General features: G+C 38.1%; 1 protein-coding gene across 9 annotated transcripts in view; it reads left to right on the forward strand.

The window, feature by feature from the left end:
• The window catches only part of grin1a (glutamate receptor, ionotropic, N-methyl D-aspartate 1a), a 61,307-nt gene extending 40,300 nt beyond the window's left edge, over positions 1-21,007 (forward strand). For 4 of the 9 annotated variants that reach the window (XM_059357434.1, XM_059357435.1, XM_059357436.1 and 1 more), the window contains 3 exons: positions 9,166-9,192; positions 12,115-12,225; positions 18,894-21,007. In XM_059357434.1, coding sequence (XP_059213417.1) covers positions 9,166-9,192; positions 12,115-12,225; positions 18,894-18,962 — 207 coding nt within the window. In that variant the 3' untranslated portion in view covers positions 18,963-21,007. Of the gene's footprint in view, positions 1-9,165; positions 9,193-11,014; positions 11,049-12,114; positions 12,226-18,893 lie in introns of those variants that run through there. The other 5 variants (XM_059357439.1, XM_059357440.1, XM_059357442.1 and 2 more) reach the window with 3 other exon arrangements.
• Positions 21,008-22,966: the final 1,959 nt, after the last annotated feature.

Consider the following 22,966-nt stretch of genomic DNA (forward strand, 5'->3'; position numbering starts at 1 on the left):
GGAGACCCCCATTCCTGTCTCTCAGCCTCTTATAGGAGCTTTTCTTTTTTTTGCACATGATTGGTGGTGAGATTTGCGGTTCAAACGGTGATCTCTGGTGCCTTTATCAGTGTGAGGCGTCACCGTTTAGCTCCACAGCTCCCGGAGGCCAATGGCGCGGTTTCTCTTGTGTGTGTGCCTGCAGGACAGTAAGGAGACCTCTGGAAGCCAAGCGGTGGCCGGGACCCCCTCATTAGTATGTAATTAAATAGCAAAACCATTTCCACCCACATGCCACCTCTTGCTGTTAGAGTAACAATAAGATATATTAGCCTTGTGAGCCTCCAACATAACGGACATAAAGACATCCAGATCCCACGTCCACCGCATGACCTCGTGTTTTTATAAGCTGCTTTTATACTTCATAAGGTCAGATGATGTGGGCATGGAAAGACAATGAAAAGAAGCTTTAAATGTCCTGCCAGAACCGTCGTTAAAACAATAATTACAGCGGTGACGGTCCGGTTGGTGCACTTTGACCCCATCAGGATTGATTTCCTGTATTCTAAAGGCCATACATGCAAACAGCAGCCAGGAGGTCACAATGCAAATAGAGCATAAAGATTAAAATCAATGACCTGGCACAACAGTGACCCTCCTAGTGTTGTCAACATCACTGTAAATATACAATACAGTGTACAGCAGGGGTCTCAAACTCACATTACCTAGGGGCCCATGGAGGCAGTATCAAAATGAGCAAAAAAAGACACAAAATTACTAAAAAAGACACAAAATTACTAAAAAAGACACAAAATGACCAAAAAAGACACAAAATTACCAGAAAATGACACAAAATTACCAGAAAATGACACAAAATTACAAAAAAAAGACACAAAATTATTAAAAAATACACAAAATTACCAAAAAGACACAAACTTATTTAAAAAAAAAGCAACAAAATGACCAAAAAAAGACAGAATGATTTTAAAAAATACATAAAATTACCAAAAAAAGACACAAAATTATCAAAAAAGTAATTAAAGGGACCTTCCACACACAACACGGTAAAGTGCCATTCATATTAAACTCACATTAAACTTTCATATCAAGGTGGGGGCCACAAAATATTGTCACAAGGGCCACAATTGGCCCATGGGCCGCGAGTTTGAGACCCATGGTGTACAATATGTCTCCTTATTTACTGCAGTGACAACAAATATGATATCAAACTCATTTCGCAGGTGTCAGTTTAAAGACTCAGCTCACGTAAATCTACAAAACAAAGTGTAATAATTGCCCGAGTGGTGATTTTCCATGCAGATAGTTCTGTTTAACCCTTACATACTGATCATATTCTACCTTTTTGTACCAGTTATTAGTGAATATTATCTGACATTAATAAGCATGTAAATGATCCTTAATTAATGTTCCAGAAAGCCGGGAGGAGAATTAATAATTTTAGGTTTTACACCACAGAGAACAAACCTAAAATATCACATAATTTCATCCTTTTTTACCCAAGACATGAAAACACAACAGCTATAATTATTTCATCATATTTGATTAAATACAATGTTACAAATTGAAAACTAAAATAGTAAGAACATTGAGCAGTGGGATTAATTACAAAAACATTAATAACCATTACAGACATCAGACATTGTTCTCACTGCCAAATCAATTAAAAACCCTCAAAAATACTATATAATTATAACTATTAATTCAACATTTAACTAACACTGGGAAAATGCTGACACAAAATGACAAAAAAGACACAAAATCACAGAAAAAAATTAGGTTACTAAGAGGCACATTTTATAACAAATTAATGCACAAAACCAGGTATTTTCAGAGTGTTTGCATACTTTTTCTTGCAACTGTCAGCTAGAACTAAGCAGTAAGGTGTTGAAGAACAAGATTTGCCTGTTTTCAAATGAAATAAAACGTGGATGTGAAGCGTTGGAGCATCGGAGCGCCCCTCCTCCACACACACACACACACACACACACACACACACACACACACACACCCTTCCTCTAATGGTTTCCCTCCCTGATTGAGAGCTCCGAGGTACAAGGGTCCCTACATTTAATGGCCACTCTCGCTGAGTGTGTGACCCTGAGCTCAGTGTTGGGCCCTGCTGAGTAGAGGCAGCAGGGCTGGAGGTACAGAAGGTACAGTATGACATCACAAGTGCCTGTCAGCCAATCGGTGTCCTTCTGAGAGTGTGTGCCATCGACCCGACTCCTGAATGTAACTGTCGTGTGTCCTCATGCCGGGGGAGGGGCCTCACTGAGAAAGGAGAGGGACACACTAAACTGCCCGGATACCCAGAGCCGGCCCAGGCCTCCATGGGGCCCTAAGCTAAATTCAGTTTTGCTTAGGGCCCTCTATTTCTGCCAATAGTATTGATTGTTGATCATTCAGTCACCAACTATAAACTCATTGCGGCTCTGGCATTATTGTTTACATTATCCTATTATCAGCCTGATATGTCTTCACACATATAACCCTTAATAGGACACTCATTGAAATACTTGCAAATTCCAAATTTCAACCCTCGAGAATATTGGAGGATATTACATACTGCCAGAATGTGGACTGTGGAATGTGTAGAGGGAAGTTTACGAGATTAGAGTGGCAAATCTACGAGAAAAAAATGTGCAGATTTATGAGATTTAAAATGGTGAATCTGCGGGAAAAAAAGTAGCTTTTTCCCCATTTTTTCTCGTAAATCTGTGACTTTTTTCGCGCAGATTTGCCACTTTAAATCTCTTACATCTGCAACTTTTTTTCTTGTAGATTTGCCACTTTAATCTAGTAAATTTGAAACTTTACCGCAAGGTGAGGTTACCGCTAGGTGAGGTTACCGTTAGGTGAGGTTACCGCTAGATGAGGTTACCGCGAAGTGAGGTTACCTCTAGGTGAGGTTACCGCGAAGTGAGGTTACCTCTAGGTGAGGTTACCTCTAGGTGAGGTTACCGTTAGGTGAGGTTACCGTTAGGTGAGGTTACCGCTAGGTGAGGTTACCTCTAGGTGAGGTTACCTCTAGGTGAGGTTACCGTTAGGTGAGGTTACTGCTAGGTGAGGTTACCAATAGGTGAAGTTACCACTAGGTGAGGTTACCACTAGGTGAGGTTACCACTAGGTGAGGTTACCTCTAGGTGAGGTTACCTCTAGGTGAGGTTACCTCTAGGTGAGGTTACCGTTAGGTGAGGTTACTGCTAGGTGAGGTTACCAATAGGTGAAGTTACCACTAGGTGAGGTTACCGTTAGGTGAGGTTACCACTAGGTGAAGTTACCGCTAGGTGAGGTTACCGTTAGGTGAGGTTACCTCTAGGTGAGGTTACCACTAGGTGAGGTTACCTCTAGGAGAGGTTACCCCGAGGTGAGGTTACCTCTAGGAGAGGTTACCACTAGGTGAGGTTACCGCTAGGTGAGGTTACCACTAGGTGAGGTTACCGCTAGGTGAGGTTACCTCTAGGTGAGGTTACCGCTAGGTGAGGTTACTGATAGGTGAGGTTACCTCTAGGTGAGGTTACTGATAGGTGAGGTTACCTGTGTATACTGCAGGAGGGATGTTACCATGTCCCTATTCTCGCGATATAACCTTTATTTTTAAACTTTTCTATAGTGATTTTTCTATTTAAATAAATGAATAAACGTTTAATGTAGCCCTTATTTAGTTGTTTTTGTCCCACTAATGAATTAAATGCTGACTCATCTATATTTAACACATTAGATTTATTACACCCCTTAAAATCATGATGATTTACACAACAATCCAAATGGTAAAGCATTGTATTTACTGTAAAAGTGTCATCTGGTTTATTATTTTTTACTTAAAAAAACGTGCAAACATACCTTTATCTTGGCGTTTTTTCTCCTCTTCCTATTTATTTCCTCTGCTACTGAAGGATTTGTCCTTTTTTGCAACATTGTTTTGCCTCCATCTACCTGCGCTTTGGATGAGCAGTCAAAATATATACATATTTTTTTGTTAATTGCTCCTGGGGGCCCCCTAGTGGTCACGGGGCCCAAAACAGTCTCTTAGTTGGCTTGTGCCGCCTCAGGCCGGCTCTGCCTATACCGGCCCGTTTCAGATCCATGTCAGCGGTGATCACGTTGATTTTTTTCTTCTGCACCGCTGAACAAAGACGGCTCATGTTGCTCATGTTGCTCATGTTGCTGATGTAGCTGATGTAGCGTCACCGTGGGCCCCGGAGCTACAAAAACAGACACACAAACCTCACCGCCCTGAATATAACCGCTGTAATGGGGGTCTCATGCAAGAAAAGAAGCACAGAGGGAGTCAAGTCGACCTTATACAATCTGCTCTGCTCTGCTCTGCGTGAATATTATTCAGCATATTATTCATACTGTTTGGGTGCACTGATTAGATTACTCACCCTGATCTCATTTTCACAAATTAAAAATGACAACTTGGTTATGTAGGACACACAACAAGCTCGTCACGATGGAAAATCTGAGTGTAAGATCCCAGTTTATGTGGCCTCCTCCTTCCTTAGTGAGCACTGAAACCTGGAGTCCCATCGTCGGCATCGTGTCTGACTGCTTTCTGCGTGTGTCTCTATGTAATTATTATTATTATTATGTGCTCACACTGCCTCAGGTTGCTGTTTTATTATGCAAAGCAATGTGCAGAACTGTGCACCCACACATAACTCTAAACACGGAGCTGTTACATGAGAGAACGTGCACTTCTGACTAACAGAGATCTGTTCATGTTCTGCTCTCCTCATCTTCTACATGCTGGTTATGCTCAAAAACACTCAAAATATATAAGTTCATTAAGTTCCACACCATCAACCGGTGCATGCGTGGTAGGAAAGCATGCTAAGATATTCTGTAAGGAGCTGCAGCCACAGAGATGTAGTGGAGCTAAATCTACTTAATATCATTTAGAGTGGATTTATATTTTGTTTTAAGAGATTTTTTTATTTAAATCTTTATGATCTAAATTTATAATTTACATTGTACAAAGAACAAGGTACATATATATACGGCCACTTATACCTAAACTGCAAATTATTTGTTTCTTACCAAGATAAAAAAAAAAACTTTTAGAAGTGTTAGATAATTTATCTTTTTAGTATTTTAGTGTTTTTATCTTGTTTTCAGACAGCCCTTTTTAGCTTAGTCATTATTCACTAATAGTGAGTATTTTTTCTCGAAATATATATATATATATATATATATATATATATATATATATATATATATATATTCATAATCTTCAGCTTAATTTGCTAAAAGAAGGAAAACAAAATATGTAATTGCTTATATATATAATATATATAGTATATTTCACTTATTTTGAGGCTGTAAAAGGTTCAATTTTAAGTAATCTCATCTTAAAACCAGCATTTTATGCTAATTTATGCTTATACTTAGTGTATTTCACTTATTTTAAGGCTGTAAAAAGTTACAATTTTAAGTGATCTCATCTTAAAGCCAGCATTTTATGCTTATTTTATGCTTATACTTAGTGTATTTCACTTATTTTAAGGCTGTAAAAACTTACATTTTTAAGTAATCTCATCTTAAAACCAGCATTTTATGCTATTTTATGCTCATGTTCAGTATATTTCACTTATTTTGGGGCTGTAAAAAGTTACTTTTTAAATAAATTGATCTTAAAACCAGCATTTTTGGCAAATTTTAAGCCTTCTAAATGCATCTGTAGACATGATTATTTCTAGATTTAACAATCTTAATTCAAGAAATCTTGTCCAGTGAAAACATCTTGCTGCATGGACGGATAATTTCACTTGTTTTGAGAACCTTTTCCCTCAGATTTAGTGTTTTTATCTTGTTTTTAGACACACCTTTTTTGCAGTGTATATTTATATATATTATATAAAAAGGAAGTTGAAGTTAGATTTCCCTGGTGGACAGAAACGTGACTCACGTCTCTCTGTATCTGCTCTTCATGTGATTCTACGGCTGTTTGCTCATTACTTTGTCGAGTCGAGGTGATAATGTGTCAGTTCTGCTTTCACAGCTTCTTTCTGCTGCTCCGAAGTGGCAAAAAAATAAGTCATTCCAAATTTAAAATTCCTGACAGCGATCTAACGAGGTCTCACTGACGTTTGGGGAACACTGTGACTACGTCAGATTAAATGAGGTCAGAGACACACAGGAGGGTTAAAAACTACATAAACATCTGGAAATTGACATATTGGTCATAGGCTTTATTTATTTTTTTGTGTGTATTTATTTTTATTGTTTTCATAACAGAAAAATATATATAAATTAGAAATAGTTGGTGGTGCTACACAGAACCATACAGGTTTTTTTGACAGAGTTTTTGACATTAGACAAAGATAAAATTAGATTTAGATTAGATTCGACTTCATTAATCCCATAGCGGGAAAATTTCTTTGTTGCAGCCGACCACAAAAATTACACACAAAAATATTTCCCTTTTAGATAAAGATAAAAACAATCTAATAGAAAGACATTTAGCAATATACTATATACAACCTAGTGCAAATTAAGTGAAGAAACAGAACATAGGTATAAAATAAATGGCACAGCAACAGAATAACACTAATTCAGTTTTTAGACATTTCAACAATGTTTAAAGGGAGGTAGCCTTATCATATTATGTCTGGCATTGATTGAGCTACCATGGATATTCTTGATATAATTCTCCCATATTTCCCTATCGAATTCTCTCCCCTAAGCCTCTTTAAATGTGTCTGACAACGTGTTATTCACATTCTGTATATGATTCCATAGAGTTTAGATATTGCCCCTCTTGTATATGCCTTGATTCGAAGAAAAAAAACTGTCTAATGCTACGTGCTTTATACGGGCTTTATTTTTTCATATATTTGTTTTGCAACATGATTATTATTTATTGCTTCTAACTATAATGTGTTCTATGAATTTAAATCATACAGATTTATGTAACTATATGTTTAAACCTTCTTATAATGATTCCTCCGGCTGTTTGTTGACCACTACATCACTGACAGGCTGCACATCTGGCTCCTTTTAAACAGATGTTACTCAGAAGTGCACCGTCTGAACTGAAAAAGACAGAAACTGGGGATGAAAAAGTGAAAAAGTGTTGGAAACTCTGCAGTGTGATGATGATTCTGATGATGATGATGGTGTTTAATGATGATGCATAATGATGATGCGGTGCAGCGGCTCGCTACTGTTTCCTGCAAGAAAACAGGCGGCAGCTGCACACACACACACACACACACACACACACACACACACACTGTGCCATGAGTCCCATGCCACGCTTCATCTGACGGCCCAGCATGCATTGCATGGCCGGGACTGTGCACACGCAGCACCTCATCAGGGCTCAGAGCGTATATGACAAACGGGGGTTAAAGTAAAGATTTAAACAGAAGTGGAGCCACTTAGGCCTTGATTTGTCCCGATCTATCTAAGTCCATTTACTAACATGAGATGTCATCTTCCAACAGGAGAAGCTCTTTATTTATTCCCACCTGCTCTAAAAACCGAGAGTGTGCCAATCAATCCTCGACGATCACGTCGTTAGGGACTGAAAACGTGCCGGTTGCCGCGGCGACGGCCGATACAAATGTGCCCCAAAAAGTGCCTAAAAGTCATGTGACCTGATGAAAAAGGATGTTCTGCGGGGGCCAGTGCTGGCCACGATTGATTTGTCATGCTATTTGTTTTGTGTTTACTTCTTCTATGTTTCCCCCTTTTTTCCCCCTCCTCCTCCTCTTCCTCTCTCCATCCATAAAACCTTTTGGCATGTTGAAATTCACACCACACTGCCCCGCCCGGCAACAGGGCCTCCCTCTCCTGCAACTACCTCGCTCATCCTCCATTTATTCTTTACCAACATGCATCTTAGAGTGCTTTTATTTTGTAGGAGTAGCCTCTTTTAGCTGCCATCTGCTCAGATGCACACAGGATATTTTCTTTTTTGCACTTAGTTTAACCCTTTGATGCACAACATGGGTCTAAAGTGACCCAAAATTTATGAGTTTTTATGTTCTATATCTTTGCAATAAATTATTTTCATCATTCAGAATTCCAGGTTTTCCTCAATTAGTTTGTTTTTGATCATCATACATCCTAATTTTATGTTTTCCTTTATTCATTTTTTAAATAAAATCTACTCTTCTAATGCACAACATGGGTCAAAAATGACCCATATCCATTTTTTTTAGCTAAGTCGCTTGCTAAGCTAACTCCTTAGCTAACTTCTTGGCTAAGTAGTTAGCTAAGTAGCTTGCTAAGCTAATTACTTAGCTAACTTCTTGGATAAGTATTTAGCTAAGTAGCTTGCTAAGCTAACTCCTTAGCTAACTTCTTGGCTAAGTAGCTTGCTAAGCTAACTACTTTGCTAACTTCTTGGCTAAGTAGCTTGCTAAGCTAAGTACTTTGCTAACTTCTTGGCTAAGTAGCTTGCTAAGCTAACTACTTACTAACTTCTCGGCTAAGTAGTTAGCTTAGCAAGCTACTTAGCCAAGTAGTTAGCTATGTAATAATACAAAAACGTTTTTTCTTCATAAAGTATGAGAGGCAAAATGGAAATAATGATCTTTTGTTATCAAAAACAAGATATTTAAAGAATACTTGGAATATTCAATCATAAAATAAGTTGATATCAGAAGATAGAGCACAGAAACACACAGCAGCATTAAATAACATAATATAATTATGAAATAAAGTTATTAAATAACATGGGAAATGAATGCGGTTCATTTTTGACCATGTTGTGCATTAAAAGGGGTTAAAATATGTTGTGCATCAAAGGGTTAAGAATATATTATTTTTGCAGCTACATTAGTTGACCATTCCTTTACAAAAAACTTTCTTATGCACTTTTTCTCATTCTCCATCCCATCCCCTTGTGTGTGGGGTGAATTTCCATTATACCACTTTGAGGTATAATGACTTTAAATGGGCTTAAATTACTGACTGTTGTTTTCCCTCTTTGATATGCATCTTAGTGCCTCTAATAATGAAGCTTTTTGACTTTTTATTACCTGCCTGGCTTTGGATGTGGATGTTTGCTTTGCTAGTCTTTTTTTAATCTTTTTCTTTTTTTTAAATATCCGCCATTTTTTTGGTTCCCTTTGGCTTTTGCTTAAGGATTAAAGTAATAACGATCAAGTTGGATGGAAATTTATTTTATTTTTCTTTTCTCCCCCTATGCAGCCCTCTTCCTCTCTAGAGACTCAGGATGTAAGAATACCTTAATATGAGTTTTTTTGTGCACACAAACACGTAGTTATTGTCCTGAGAGATGATCTGTATGAGGGAGGGAGGGCACCAAACTAGCTCGCCATCTTTAAGGATATGTTTAAAAACTGCTTCTTTCCTTACTTTACTGTTCCTTTTTTCTGACAGGACTGCATTTCTAAATGTTTTTCCGAGTAGATTCTAGATATTCTATATAATCGTTTTAGTTGATTCTATACAGGTGCATCTCAATAAATTAGAATATGATAGAAAAGTTTATTTATGTCAGTAGTTCAATTCAAAAAGTGGAAATAACACATTATTTAGATCCATTACACACAGAATGAACCCTTTGGAGTCTTGGGCTTTTATCTGTTTTTTAATCCTTTTTATGCCACTTAAGAAATCTTCACCATGCTTCACCATGGTATAAAGGTTATAATTTCATTTAATTTTATTTATTTACAAATAATTTTAAAATCCAAATGAAAATTTCAAATCATAATATACAGCAAAACATGATCTTGTAAAAAGGGTAACCCCAAAAGCTATCACTAGCTTATAAACGGGGGCCCAGAACATCAAAATAACAATACACTGTAACGAATTTCACTGTAAAATAACAGTTAAATACTGGCAGCAGGGACGCCAGTATTTAACTGTTATTTTACAGTCCATAGTACTATAATTTATTTTAACAGTATATTATTGTTTTTTGGATTACATTATATGACCGTAGGGTAACGTGTTGTTTGGGTTATTTTACAGGGCATTTCTTGTAATTTTTCAATCAGTATAACAAAGTTTAATGCTGTTAAATTACAGTTATCTATTGTTAATTGACCGATTTAACTTTAACTGTGACCGAACATTTAATTTCTCAAAAAAAACCTAATATTACAAAAGCTGTTTGAGAAGACAACAAAGGACATTTTCACAAAAATTTTAGTTCATTTTGTAACCCACAAAATACACGCAGTTATCGTTTTTTCAAAAAACTTGTTTTTATTTTTATTTCAGTTAACGAATTGTTTTTTTCAATTCTAGTTTTCGTTATTTCGTTAGTTTACGTTAGTTTTTGTTAGTTTTCGTTAACTATGACAACCTTGATGTGAACAAATGTTGCAAATATAACATTTAATAGATAAAATGAAGGTAACAGCTAGTTCTATATCTTTATACAAAATATATTTGACCTTATCTCCGGTTTTACTCGGCCTATTGACATCCAACAAAAACTGGCATGAAGTTTCAAGCCAGAACTTTAGAGGGAAGCTGATGGTTTAACGTTAATTTGTTTTATGTTGTGGCCTCATGAAGAAATAATTTGCTTTTGTGGACTCCAGAGGGTTAATTTACTTAATTTCTTCTAATTATAATGATTATGGCTCAAGATCTAACATTCAATATCTCAAAAAACCATAATATTCCAAAACCTGTTTGACTTGAACTACTGTATAAGGACTTTTCTATGATATTCTAATGTACTGAGATGATTCTGTCCGTGTTGATGAGGACTCTGTGGGTTCAGGGCTCCAGCAGAGCAAACAGGCAGAATATATTTAGAAGTGTTACGTAGCTATCACGCCCACTGACATCTTTACTAGTCATCCCTCATTCCAATGCATCTCTAGGGGCCCAGTGAATGTGGACTTCGGGGCCATCTTGTGCAGTCCCAGTGTGATAATGTCGCATTAAAAAAAATGTAGACAAATGCCCTCATTTCAGGCTGAACAGACTACTTCCACTCTCACATCTAACAGGCTTTATCCCTTTCTTTCTCCCTCTTTGCGCATTTTTTTTACACTTCCAAATATCTCACAAGGACCCTCCCTCTATTTAGACAATATAAAATAAGGTACCGGGGTTGGTGGTGGTGGTGGGCGGGAACCTGGTCTCACAGGAATCCGTGGAATAGCCACGGATTCGCTTAACTCAAAATCCGTGGAATAGCCACGGAGTCACTGAAATTTCCGTGAAAGTGACACAGATTTCGCTACAATGCAAGTTAATATTTTTTCCTATTTCCTAAGTCACGTGACTTTCAAGGTCCCGGCGGTCAGAACAAAAAACATGGCGGACAGTTCTCTCATTTTTAGTGAAAAAATCAATATTTTGACTTAGTTTCTGCATAAAAATGGATTTTGATCACATTTCTAGCGAGAAATATATGTTTTATTTTCTAAATATTCACTCAGTGAATGTACATAATCACTTTGTATGTTGGAATAGCCACGGGATAGAGACTGAAACAGGCGAGTCATGACGACTTATTGCTGTATTGCTTATATCAGCCGTCAACCTGGTCTCACAGGAATCCGTGAAATAGCCACGGATTTGCTTAACTCAAAATCCGTGGAATAGCCACGGAATCACTCAAATTTTTCTGTGAAACTGACACGGATTTCGCTACAATGCAAGTTAATGCCAGTCATATCCCGTGGCTATTCCAACATACAAAGTGATTATGTACATTCACTGAGTGAATATTTAGAAAATAAAACATATATTTCTCGCTAGAAATGTGATCAAAATCCATTTTTATGCAGAAACTAAGTCAAAACATTGATTTTTTTCACTAAAAATGAGAGAACTGTCCGCCATGTTTTTTGTTCTGACCGCTGGGACCTTGAAAGTCACGTGACTTGGAACAAACCAATAGGAACAAATATCCATGGAATAGCCACGGGATATGACTGTCATTAACTTGCATTGTAGCCAAATCCGTGTCAGTTTCACGGAAAAATGTGAGTGATTCCGTGGCTATTCCACGGATTTTGAGTTAAGCGAATCCGTGGCTATTTCACGGATTCTTCCTGTGAGACCATGCTGTGGGTGGGAGGAGAGAGACTGGGTGAGACTGGAAACACGGTTATCACCCGAGCCAGAGGACGTGAATAATGTTTCTACATATATTCATTTTAGGATAGGAAAAGTGGTAGAGCAGAGCCCGACCCCAAAAAGAAAGCCTCTTTTAGGTCCATCAGTACCACCCTGGCCTCCAGCATCAAGAGACGTAGGTCCTCCAAAGACACGGTAAGGAGACGAAGAAGCTACATCTTCCCCTGTTTATCCTCTTCCTCCTCTTCCTCCTCCTCCTCCTCCTCTTCTGTCTCTCCTTCTCTGTCCTCTCTGCCTACATTTCCACATCGAGAGACCTCCATCTCAGCGCCACGTGTCTGTCCGTTCACCATCGATCAGCCATCACCATGTAGCATCTGTAGATCCAGATCAGGAAAACAGGAAGTCAGGCCAGGCCAGGCCAGGAGCTGGGCTCTGAATTTGGCGAGGTTTGGGGTTTGGGGGGGGGGTTTGCGTCCTAGGATTTTTTTTTTCTCCGGTGGTTTGATGAATAATACTAGTGGCGTGTTCCTCTGCCAGTGGTGTCTTTGTCTTGGGCTGCTCTTCCTCCCTGCCTCTGGTTTTTGGACGTGGATTCTGGCGATTGTGTCCCGTTGTGGTGCTGTTGTGCTGTTTGTTCTGTACTCAAAGCGTACAAAATCTCTATATTTGTGTCCGTGTCCTGTCTTTTTGACTGCTTGATCCATCGTTTCTTTGCACCAATCCCACCCGCACTTCCTCCGTTTTGGGTTCTTTGAAGTTTTGCTTTTGTTTTGAAATGCATGCGCTGGTGTTTTGTCATTTTTTATCCAAAAAAAAAAACAAATTTCCAAAGGTAGTCGTGATGGCCGCCGGTGGTCCTGCTGGGGAAGAAAAACTAATGAATGTGTTATACCTTTATTTATCAACATGTCTATTTCAGGATCATGGATTTCTATTAATCAATTTACTTTTTGCTTTTGTCATATTTTCTTTGTCATAATTATTTAATTTTCAGTGTCCTCGTGGTCCGAACTGTGCATGCTTCTTTCAGGGAATTTTCAGGTGGTGGTGCAGACGTGACGCTCTTCTTTTATGCTTTATTTATTTATTTATTTATTTAATAATTGGTTTTTACCAACTCTGAGAAGCCTTAGACTCTCACTGTGTTTCAAATACAAGCTTTTTTTCCCTCTAAATCCCCCATTTCTATATATTTCCGCTTGACTTCTTTGTTGCAGCACAATGAGAGTGTCAGGTTTTCTCCATTCCTTCACAGTTCAGTTGAAAAGTCCTGCTGCTCGTTGCGGTTGGGAGATTGTGCTCCACAAGCTCGGAGCGCCCTGACAAACCAGTGACCCGCAGTTTGTGTTTGTGCCCAGCTGCACATAGCTGGTCGCTGACCAAATCTGGCATAAAACAGCAATATAATATCTCCGGAGATAGCACAGACACCTTCACGGGAACGGCTTCTGTGCCAACATTGTGTTTTTTAACTGTGTTTCCCAGGGGAGACGTAGCCTTTGGCAGCTAAACTAACGGGTCATAAAGTCAAAAAAACTTTTATTGTGTGTTTTTATTTGATCTCCTGTCTTTCTTTTCTCTCTTCTTTCTCTTGTGTTTAACTTGTCTTTTTTTCTTTTTTTACTTACTTTTATCGATGTTTCTGCATTGAAACAACCTTAACTCTCCCCTGGAGGTTTCTCAATAGTCTCGTTTGAAGAGAAGAAGAGCGGGATCTCGACATTGTTAAAATGTCTTATTTGTGAGGGTTCAGATGCTGGTTTCGGGAGTCATAGCTGGAAAAAACAACAACAAACGTCTCAAAGTGGACAAATAAAAACAGGATTTAGCGTGAAAAAGAACAACAAAGATGCTCCAATTGAACGATTTCCCATCCCCAGTCTTTGACCATTATTTTGATTTTATATAAATGTTCTTTTTTTATATTAATGGATATCAATGGACTTGAGTGTCAGTGTCCCTCACCCACATGCCACACTGCTCCTCTCTCCCTCTTGCAAGCATGCCGACGACTCTAACTGTCCTAGAAACAGCAGCAGAAATAATCTTTTTTTTACTTCTACATTAAGCAGATTCACCATAGAATAAGTAGCTATATATAACCAATAACTGTGGTTGTGATGTCAGTGAGGTGTCTCTCTTTTTGCTGGTCCACTTGACCCCCAGTAGGGTGCTAGCGCTGTTAGCAGGCCCTCAAGGTACAAGACATGAGGAGACCCAAATGGGGGCTGTAAGCCATATGATGATGCAACTTGCGGGTCAAGGAGATGAAGGGACATCCACTCCAGAAACATTTTGACATTTGACTCTCCAGTGTGGATGTTGCCTCATCTGTCAGCATGTTAGTTGCATCATAACAGCTTCTGAAGCTCCTATGCTTGAATGTATTGGCTCTATCGGCTTAAAAATGAGAGGCACTTAAAAATGCTAAGATCTTGCTTAATTGAGGAAAAAAAGTACATATGAAATGGGTCCAAACTGAGGCAAGACTCTTCAGTGTTTTGGTTCTGCAATGTACAATAACAACACGTTCTCATTGACGGGTTCGTATGATTTCTTACGAATTATTTTTGCAGCGTGATTCGTAGGATATCCTTCAAAATGCGGCTTTGAAATGCAATCACGTGACGAAAAAATGTCTTAAACACTTTAGGTTAGGTTTAGGCACCAAAAGCACTTGGCTAAGGTTTGGAAAAAAGATTTTACTGTCACATTATTTTCGTCACCAGAAACAACATTTTGTGGGATATCTTCAAATTCCAGCGCATTTATTTTCGTAAGAATAATTACGAATAGTGGGGCAGCATAGCTAACCTGTTGTTCATTTTGTGATAAAAGCACCAAATTTGGTACATATATAGCTTAATATATTTGGAAAAAGACTGGATATTGGGCCATCGCATATTCACATTCTGATGACCATGGCCGCCAATTTTCCAAGATGGCGGCCAGCTGTTACCAGTAGATAGAACCTGCGCCTCCAAGCTGCTGTTACCATGGTTACAACACCACAAATATTAATTACATAAAAGTTCAAGTGAAACTACAAAATTTCTAAAGACATTTTGAATGTGCTTGACTCTGGCCCGTGGCTCTACCCAAACATTATTAGATTACAATTTGAACTGTTTACACCCAAACTATAAATCTGACAGCTTTAGCAGACCAATGTGAGAGAGAAGACCAATTTTCCTATGTTTTTATGTATAAATTATTTCTGTAGAGTGGTATTTGAGGCCTGGAGCGCAGTTTGACAAATTTTTCTCTCCCTCTGCACTCTAGCGATGATGTCATCCACTCTAGCCTCTCCATAGGGTTACATTGGGGGATATTTTGGCTTGTTTTTGCCGAATAATTAGAAAAAAACCTCATGGCCGAGCCCGTCGATTTGATACCTTTTTAGTGTATGTGCAACCAAAATTCTGGGAGGAGTAGTCGACCGGGAAAAAAACACCAAGGAAGAAACGGAAGAATAAGAAGTAGAAGAATAAGCCCGGCGAATAGTAGTTAGTGTGCTTTTGCAAGCAAGCACACAAATTAGTTTGCTTTTGCAAGCAAGCACACAAAATAAGCCCGGTGAATAACATATAGTGTGCTTTTGCAAGCACTCAAATAAGTTTTTTTGACAATGTAAAACAATAACAAATAAAAAAAAATGCAACAAAATGGGGAGATTCCTCCGCATGTTATTGTAATGAATGAACTTCTTGGCGTTCTGATGTTCTGTCCGCTTCATTTTCACATCACATCTATCTAATGAAACGATCTTATGGGAAAAGATCTAAGGAATCCATTGGTAAAAAGCATGCCAGGATATCATATCGGGAAGTTGATGTAATACGCTGCAAAGTGAGCCTATTTTAAAAATGGCTGCCATGGCAACCAGAGTCTGAGTTTGTGATGGCCTAATATCCAGTTTTGTTCCCAATATATTTATCAACACATCTGCCAATTTTGGTGCTTTTATCACAAAAATGAACAATTGCTATGATATATTAAACTCAGTGACGTACCAATGAAGCCTCATGAACTGTTTTCTTTATTTTCTGAGTCCACTAGTTGGCGCTCTTTGTTCAATAAAGAGCTGAAAGCACACTTAATTACCATTGCTTGACCTTTTTTTTCTTTAAACTAAGAGCGCCCTCTAGTGGGCTCATAAAATAAAATAAAGAAATGGTTCATGAGGCTTCATTGGCACATCACTAATTAAACTGTGCCGCCCCACTAGAACAATTCATGAGAACAAACCTGACTTTTACATTTGTGATGCAAACAAAAGATGTTTTCCTGCACATTGGATGTCATGAAACAGGTTTTTCCAACTGATGTGCTGTGACTCAGGATAATGATTGGCATGTTGGAAATCCCTCCAGCTATAAAATACATAATGAAGAGGAGTTTATGACTCCACCTAATCTCACCGTTGATCCAAAACAAAACAACAACAACAGCATGTCAACAGCTCTATTTATGATGCAATGTTTAACCAGTTATTGTTCCATCAGGTTTTTTTTATATTCTTGTTCATTCGCAGAGAGAGAAAAAAAAAAAAAAAAGCCGCCTCAGCATTATAAACAATATGGCTTACTGCTGTCAGACCACACACACTCCAAAGACTCAGTCAAAAGGCAAAATCACTGTTGCCATAGAAACTAAGCACCTGCATGGATTCAGGATTTTGTTGTTTTTCCCCTCTCAGCTCTGTAGACGCCTCTAATTCAACGCACTCGCTTTAACAGAAGCACAGTGAAGCGGGACTGGACGTAAGAGTCCAACACAACAGCACTTTGAAATCAGAAAAAAAAAAAAAAATCCTCCTCCTCAAGCTGCTAAAATTAGAGAAGCTGCCTGTCTGTCTGCATGCATAAAAAACTGACTGTGGGGAGATAAATGAGCTGTCTGTTTCACCCCTGGCAGTGAGTTATCACCCACTTTATAAGGCTAAACCTGATTCAAATGTGCTGTTGTCTCGACTCTGGACCTTACGTCTGATCCCAACTAGCCCGTCTCTGGCACAACCAACCTGGTTTATAGAAAATCTAATAAACTATAAGAGATTCTACAACAAAAAGAAGTTGAAAACGATGAAAGGTTTGCCTGAGAGGGGTTAGAGAACCCTCCTGCTTCTGGATTTCTGCAGAAATGAAGCACAGGTGTTCTTAAAGGGGTAGTTTGGATTATTTTTTTGAGGTGTTGTTGTATGAGGAACTAATCCATAATCAGTGTACTGTCTGTAAAAGATGACAGTCAGCATGTTCCCAGTTTAGAGAAACAGGCCGGAGGACGACACGCAGGCTGAGATGATGTTCTGCTGTGGACGAATGCAGCAGTATAATGTATTTAAACCATCTAAAAAAAATAATGTACCTTGATATGAGCAGTGGTGGGAAGTAACTAAGTACATTTACTCAAGTACTGTACTTAAGTACAGTTCTGAGGTACTTGTACTTTACTTGAGTATTTCCATTTTATGTGACTTCATACTTCTACTCCACTACATTTTACAGGTCGAGATTTAACATAAAAACATGATCAATTTAAAGTGATTAGTGACATTTTTTTATAAACCACATAGTAGTATATTAAGTAGTTAAAATGAGCCCTATCTTTTCAAAATTAAAACACTGCTTACATAAATGCATCAGTAATAAAAATCTAATTTTATATTTAGAATATAAATAACAATCTAAGTGGGTCCATTCTGTATAACAAGTACTTTTACTTTTGATACTTTAAGTACATTTTGATGCTGATACTTTTGTACTTTTATGGAAGTATGTTGTAAATGCAGGACTTATCCTAGATAAATAAAACAAATAAACTACAACAAATAAAATAGACTTTCAGGCTCTTTTAACAAAAAAATTGCACTGAGATAAACATTATGTATTATATTATTTTAAAAAAATACAAGTTGTGACCACAATTTTGAGTTAGCATTGATACGCTAGTGGCTACTCTTGTAGTTGTAACAAGCAGCGCCGCTAGCATCAGTTAGCCGCTAGCGTCAGTTAGCCGCTAGCATCAGCTAGCCGCTAGTATCAGTTAGCCACTAGCATCAGTTAGCCGCTGGCTTTCACTAATTACCGAATCTCACAACAAAGAAATAAGAGTTATCAGAACTATTGTCCCTTGTTGTGAACCCCAACTTAAAGATATAAGTAACAACAACTCACCAACTTGTTTTTGAGCAGACAACTGGCTTCCTTTGTTGTGCTAACTTACATTATTGCCCTAAATGTCAATAATTTATATTTCCAAGTTTTACCAACTTAAATCACTGTTTTAGGCCAAAAAATACAAGTTGTGACCACAATTTTGAGTTAGCATTGATACGCTAATGGCTACTCTTGGAGCTGTAACAAGCAGTGCCGCTAGCATCAGTTAGCCGCTAGCATCAGTTAGCCGCTAGCTTTCGCTAATGACCGAATTTCACAACAAAGAAATAAGAGTTATCAGAACTATTGTCCCTTGTTGTGAACCCCAACTTAAAGATATAAGTAACAACAACTCACCAACTTGTTTACCAAATTAAATCACTGTTTTAGGCCAAAAAATACAAGTTGGCTTTTTTGCAGTGTACTAGTACTATATATTACTAGTACTATATTTTACTCAGCTTTGGTACCAGTTTTCCTGTCTCCTCCTCCATACTGGGTCATGCATATACTGACTATGGACCAACACCACATCCGACCCCACTTCAAAAACTCCAAACTAGGCCTTTAAACCGAATAATCTGAATGTTTAGATAAGACGATAAGAGCTCCGATGCTGCAGAAGCTTCCACAAGCTGCTTCGGTCTGAAACTGACTGTATCTTTTCCTCCTTTTTCCCCCCATTTCTCTTCGTGTCTGCAGCAGTACCCACCCACTGACATCACGGGCCAACTCAACTTGTCTGACCCGTCTGTCAGCACTGTGGTGTAGAGAGAGAGAGAGACGCCGAGGCTGCTCCCCGAGGAGAGAAACGAGGAAACGAGACGAGGAGGAAAGAAAAAGAAAAAAAACGAGGACGAGAAAGAAGTGGAGGTGACAGGGAGGGAGACGAAGGAAACATCTCCTGGTTCCCTTGGAAGCCGTGGAAGACGAAGCTTTTCATTTCACGGAGCTTTTTTTGAGGAAACTGCTTGCTGAAGAAAGTGTCTGAAAAACACTGAACTTGCACCTTTTTTTGTCAGGATTACCTGGCGTTCGATGTTTTAGGGTCCCTGAGCATGCACAGAAGAACCCATCTGACTCACATATACGATCTTTTCCTTCTGTATATTCTTAGCAAACTTATTTAATCTTGTTTTTGTCGTTTTTTGGCTCACAGAGATTTACTTAATGTTTGATGTTATAACTACTTTTCAAAAAGTTCCTGACCGGCTGTATAAGTTTAGACAGACAGGTTTAGTTTAGTTTTAGTTATGGATTATAAAACCAGTTCTGGTGCAAGTACTGTACTCAACATATCACATGCAACTAGGGCTTAGAAACCATAGTAATAGAGAGTTTTCTTAACAACTTATACTGCAATACAAGAGGTACTGTAAGCTTCAATGGATATCAAGCATTTTTTAATGGGAACTACCTGTTTTTATCTACACTTAAGAGGTTTTTTTTAGATGTTTCTTTTATTAAGAAGCACTAATAATGGCACTAATATTGTCGATGATGGGAGCATATGTGTGCTTGTATATGAAAAATAGCTTTATGTATCTGAATTGAAAGGCCATATACCAGATTCTGTAGTAAAATTGTCTCTTTTCCCCCCCTTTTATTTTCTACTAATCTGCCAAATGCATGCTTTTTATTTGATTTATTTGCAGTAGAACTAAAGAAAATCAGTCAAGTTTTATTTCTAGTGAGATATAAAGCAGGCGAATAGATGCTTTAAGAGATTAATTTTGATGAAACAGTGAGTTTAGGCTGGTGTTTTTTCGTCCAAACACGTTTTTTAAGACACTCCTCCGGGAGCCATGTTGCTTTTGGGGACGCCCTCTCTCTCTCTTCCTCTCTCCTGCCGCAGCAGTCTTTCTCATTTCTCCAAGGGGTTGCATCAAAGGGCCAGGTTCTTCATCCAACCGCCACTCGCTCCGTCGTGCAAAACCTCGTCCCGGCGCCGCGTCGTCGGCGGGCTTTTGCACGAAGGAAGCACGAGTGCGTTGAAAGCGTGGCTCTGGCGACGGCGCCGAGCTGCTGTGCAGGTTCTTGGTTGGATGCAAAAACAGGCCGTTTCCCATTTTCTGGAGCTGAGAAACAACTGCTGTGTGTTGAAAGGACTGTCACATCCTGTCTGGCACTGCATAGCACTTTATGCTGAGGCGTCTCCCAAACTGTAATATATAGAAAGATGTTAACTAACAAAGAAACTAACTAGAACTAGAACCACTGTAACATCAGTCACTTCTCCACTTTGACATGTTTTATTTCTTCAAAATCTCTTGTTTTATTTTCGTTTTACTTACTAAAAAACACTATCTACAGAGTCTGAAGAGAGTTTAGTTTGTGACCTGGACCCATCATGATGTCATCATGGCCTATGCATGCTTCCTCTGTGTTCCTATCAGTGCTTGAGTTTGTTTCTGGATGCGTGCTGTCGCTGTGTACAGTCAGCTGAGCCGTGAGGAGCACCAACCATGAATGAACTGTAAATAATAATAACTGTGTAGATACTGACGGGCTGAGGAGATTGTTCTGCTTGTATTACAACTGCAGCTGAGAATGTCTAGTTACACACACACACACACACACACACACACACACACACACACACACACACTGGTGATACACAGGCATGCATCAACACACACACACATGCACACACACATATATGCACACACACATATGCACACACAAACACAGCCCCATATGGGAGAAATCACTTGTTTTTTCTTACCTTTTCCAGTAAGGATCTTGCATTGAATCATCTTGTTTATACAACTGTAAATAAAATATACTTGCATTGCCAAGTCTAACCTGTGATTCTACTGATTCTAGGCCTGCAGCTCTTACTACTATTACTTATTTGTTACTTATTTGTTTTCTGCAGTGGTGGAAAAAAAGTATTCTGACTAGGGCTGCAACTAATAACAATTATTTTCATTATCGATTAATCTGTCAATTATTTAAACGATTAATCGATTAGTTGTTTGGTCAATAAAATGTATAAAAATATCAATCAGTGTTTCCAAAAACCACAAGATGACGTCCTCAAATCTCTTGTTTTGTCCACAAACCAAAGAGATATTCAGTTTATTGTCATAAAGGAACAAAGAAACCAGAAATATTCACGTTGCTGAAGCTGAAATCAGAGAATTATTTGGACTTTTTGTCTTTAAAAAAAACTGCTAAACCCAGTTATTAGATTATCAAGATAGTTGACAATTAATTTAATAATCGACTATTGTTCGATTAATCGAATAATTGTTGCAGCTCTAATTCTGACCCTTTCCTACAGTAAAAGTACTAATACACACTGTGAAATTACTCCACTACAAGTAAAAGTCCTGCATTCAAAACTTACTGAAGTAAAAGTACAAAAGTATCAGCATCAAAATGTACTTAAAGTATCAAAAGTAAAAGTACTCATTATGCAGAATGGATCCACTCAGATTGTTTTAGATATTCTAAATATAATATGACATTATTTGTATTGATGCATTTATGTAAGCAGCATTTTCATTTCCTCAAGATAGGGCTCATTTTATCTTGAGAAAAAAACGACAGCGGAAAACAGAAAAAAATTCGTCCGAATAAAAGTTTAAAAAATTGTCAGAAAAACAGAAAAAATAGTCAGAATAACAGAAAAAAAAATAATAAGAAAAACTGAAAAAAATCACCCCGAAAAACAGCAGAGAAATAGTCAGAAAAACAGGGGGAAAAATACCCCGAAAAACTGAAACATTTGTCAGAATAACAGAAAAAAATGACCTAGAAAAACTGAAAAATATTACCCCAAAAAACAGAAAAACTTACCCCAAAAACAGAAAAAAAATACCACGAAAAACAAAAAAATGTCCCTGAAAAACAAACCAAAAAAATAAATTACTCAGAAAAAACAGAATTTGTTTTTTTTCAAGTGAATGCAATACGCAGCAGTTTCCAGCCACCAAGCTGAACCCAGCTGAGTGTTAGTGAGCTGGCCAGCAGGACGCAGCAGAGAGCCAGAGACAGAGCTGGTGAACTGTTGAACAGCTGAGAGTCAGATGTTTCCTCCAGGAGCTGATGGACGCCACATGGAGCTCAATCTATCTAGAGAAGGTTGGTATCATAATCATTGATGATGTCACAAGGCAACAAAAAACAGTAGAAACTATCTAATGCATCATGAAATTAAAGACATACAACAGAAGAACGTGTTTTTTTCTCTGAAACCATGAAAACTTGTACAGACTCTCATGGTCCCCAAACATAGACTGTATAGATCAGGGGTGTCAAACTCGTGGCCCGCGGGCCAATCACGGCCCTCGTGACGATATTTTGTGGCCCCCACCTTGATATGAAAGTTTAATGTGAGTTTTATATGAATGTTGTGTGTGGAAGGTCCCTTTATTGCTCCAGCTGGAGCTTTGTTTCACTTGTTTCTATGACGACGTTAACATAAAGAAAGGCAGCTGCTACCGGAGCGTTTATTATCTGTTGTTACCGCAAGAAGTTGAAATGTTATGGAATGTCATTTTGTGTCTTTTTTTGGTCATTTTGTGTCTTTTTCTAATAATTTTGTGTCTTTTCTTAGTAATTTTGTGTAATTTTTGTGTCATTTTGTGTCTTTTTTTGTTCATTTTGTGTCTTTTTTTAAGTAATTCAGTGTTTTGTCAGGCATTTTGTGTCTTTTTTGGTCATTTTGTGTCTTTTTTCAAGTATTTCAGTGTTTTTTCAGGCATTTTGTGTCTTTTTTTGGTCATTTTGTGTCTTTTTTTGGTCATTTTAATACTGCCTCCAGCGGC

This window comes from Centropristis striata, chromosome 19, assembly GCF_030273125.1.
Source record: "Centropristis striata isolate RG_2023a ecotype Rhode Island chromosome 19, C.striata_1.0, whole genome shotgun sequence".
Taxonomy (NCBI): domain Eukaryota; kingdom Metazoa; phylum Chordata; class Actinopteri; order Perciformes; family Serranidae; genus Centropristis; species Centropristis striata.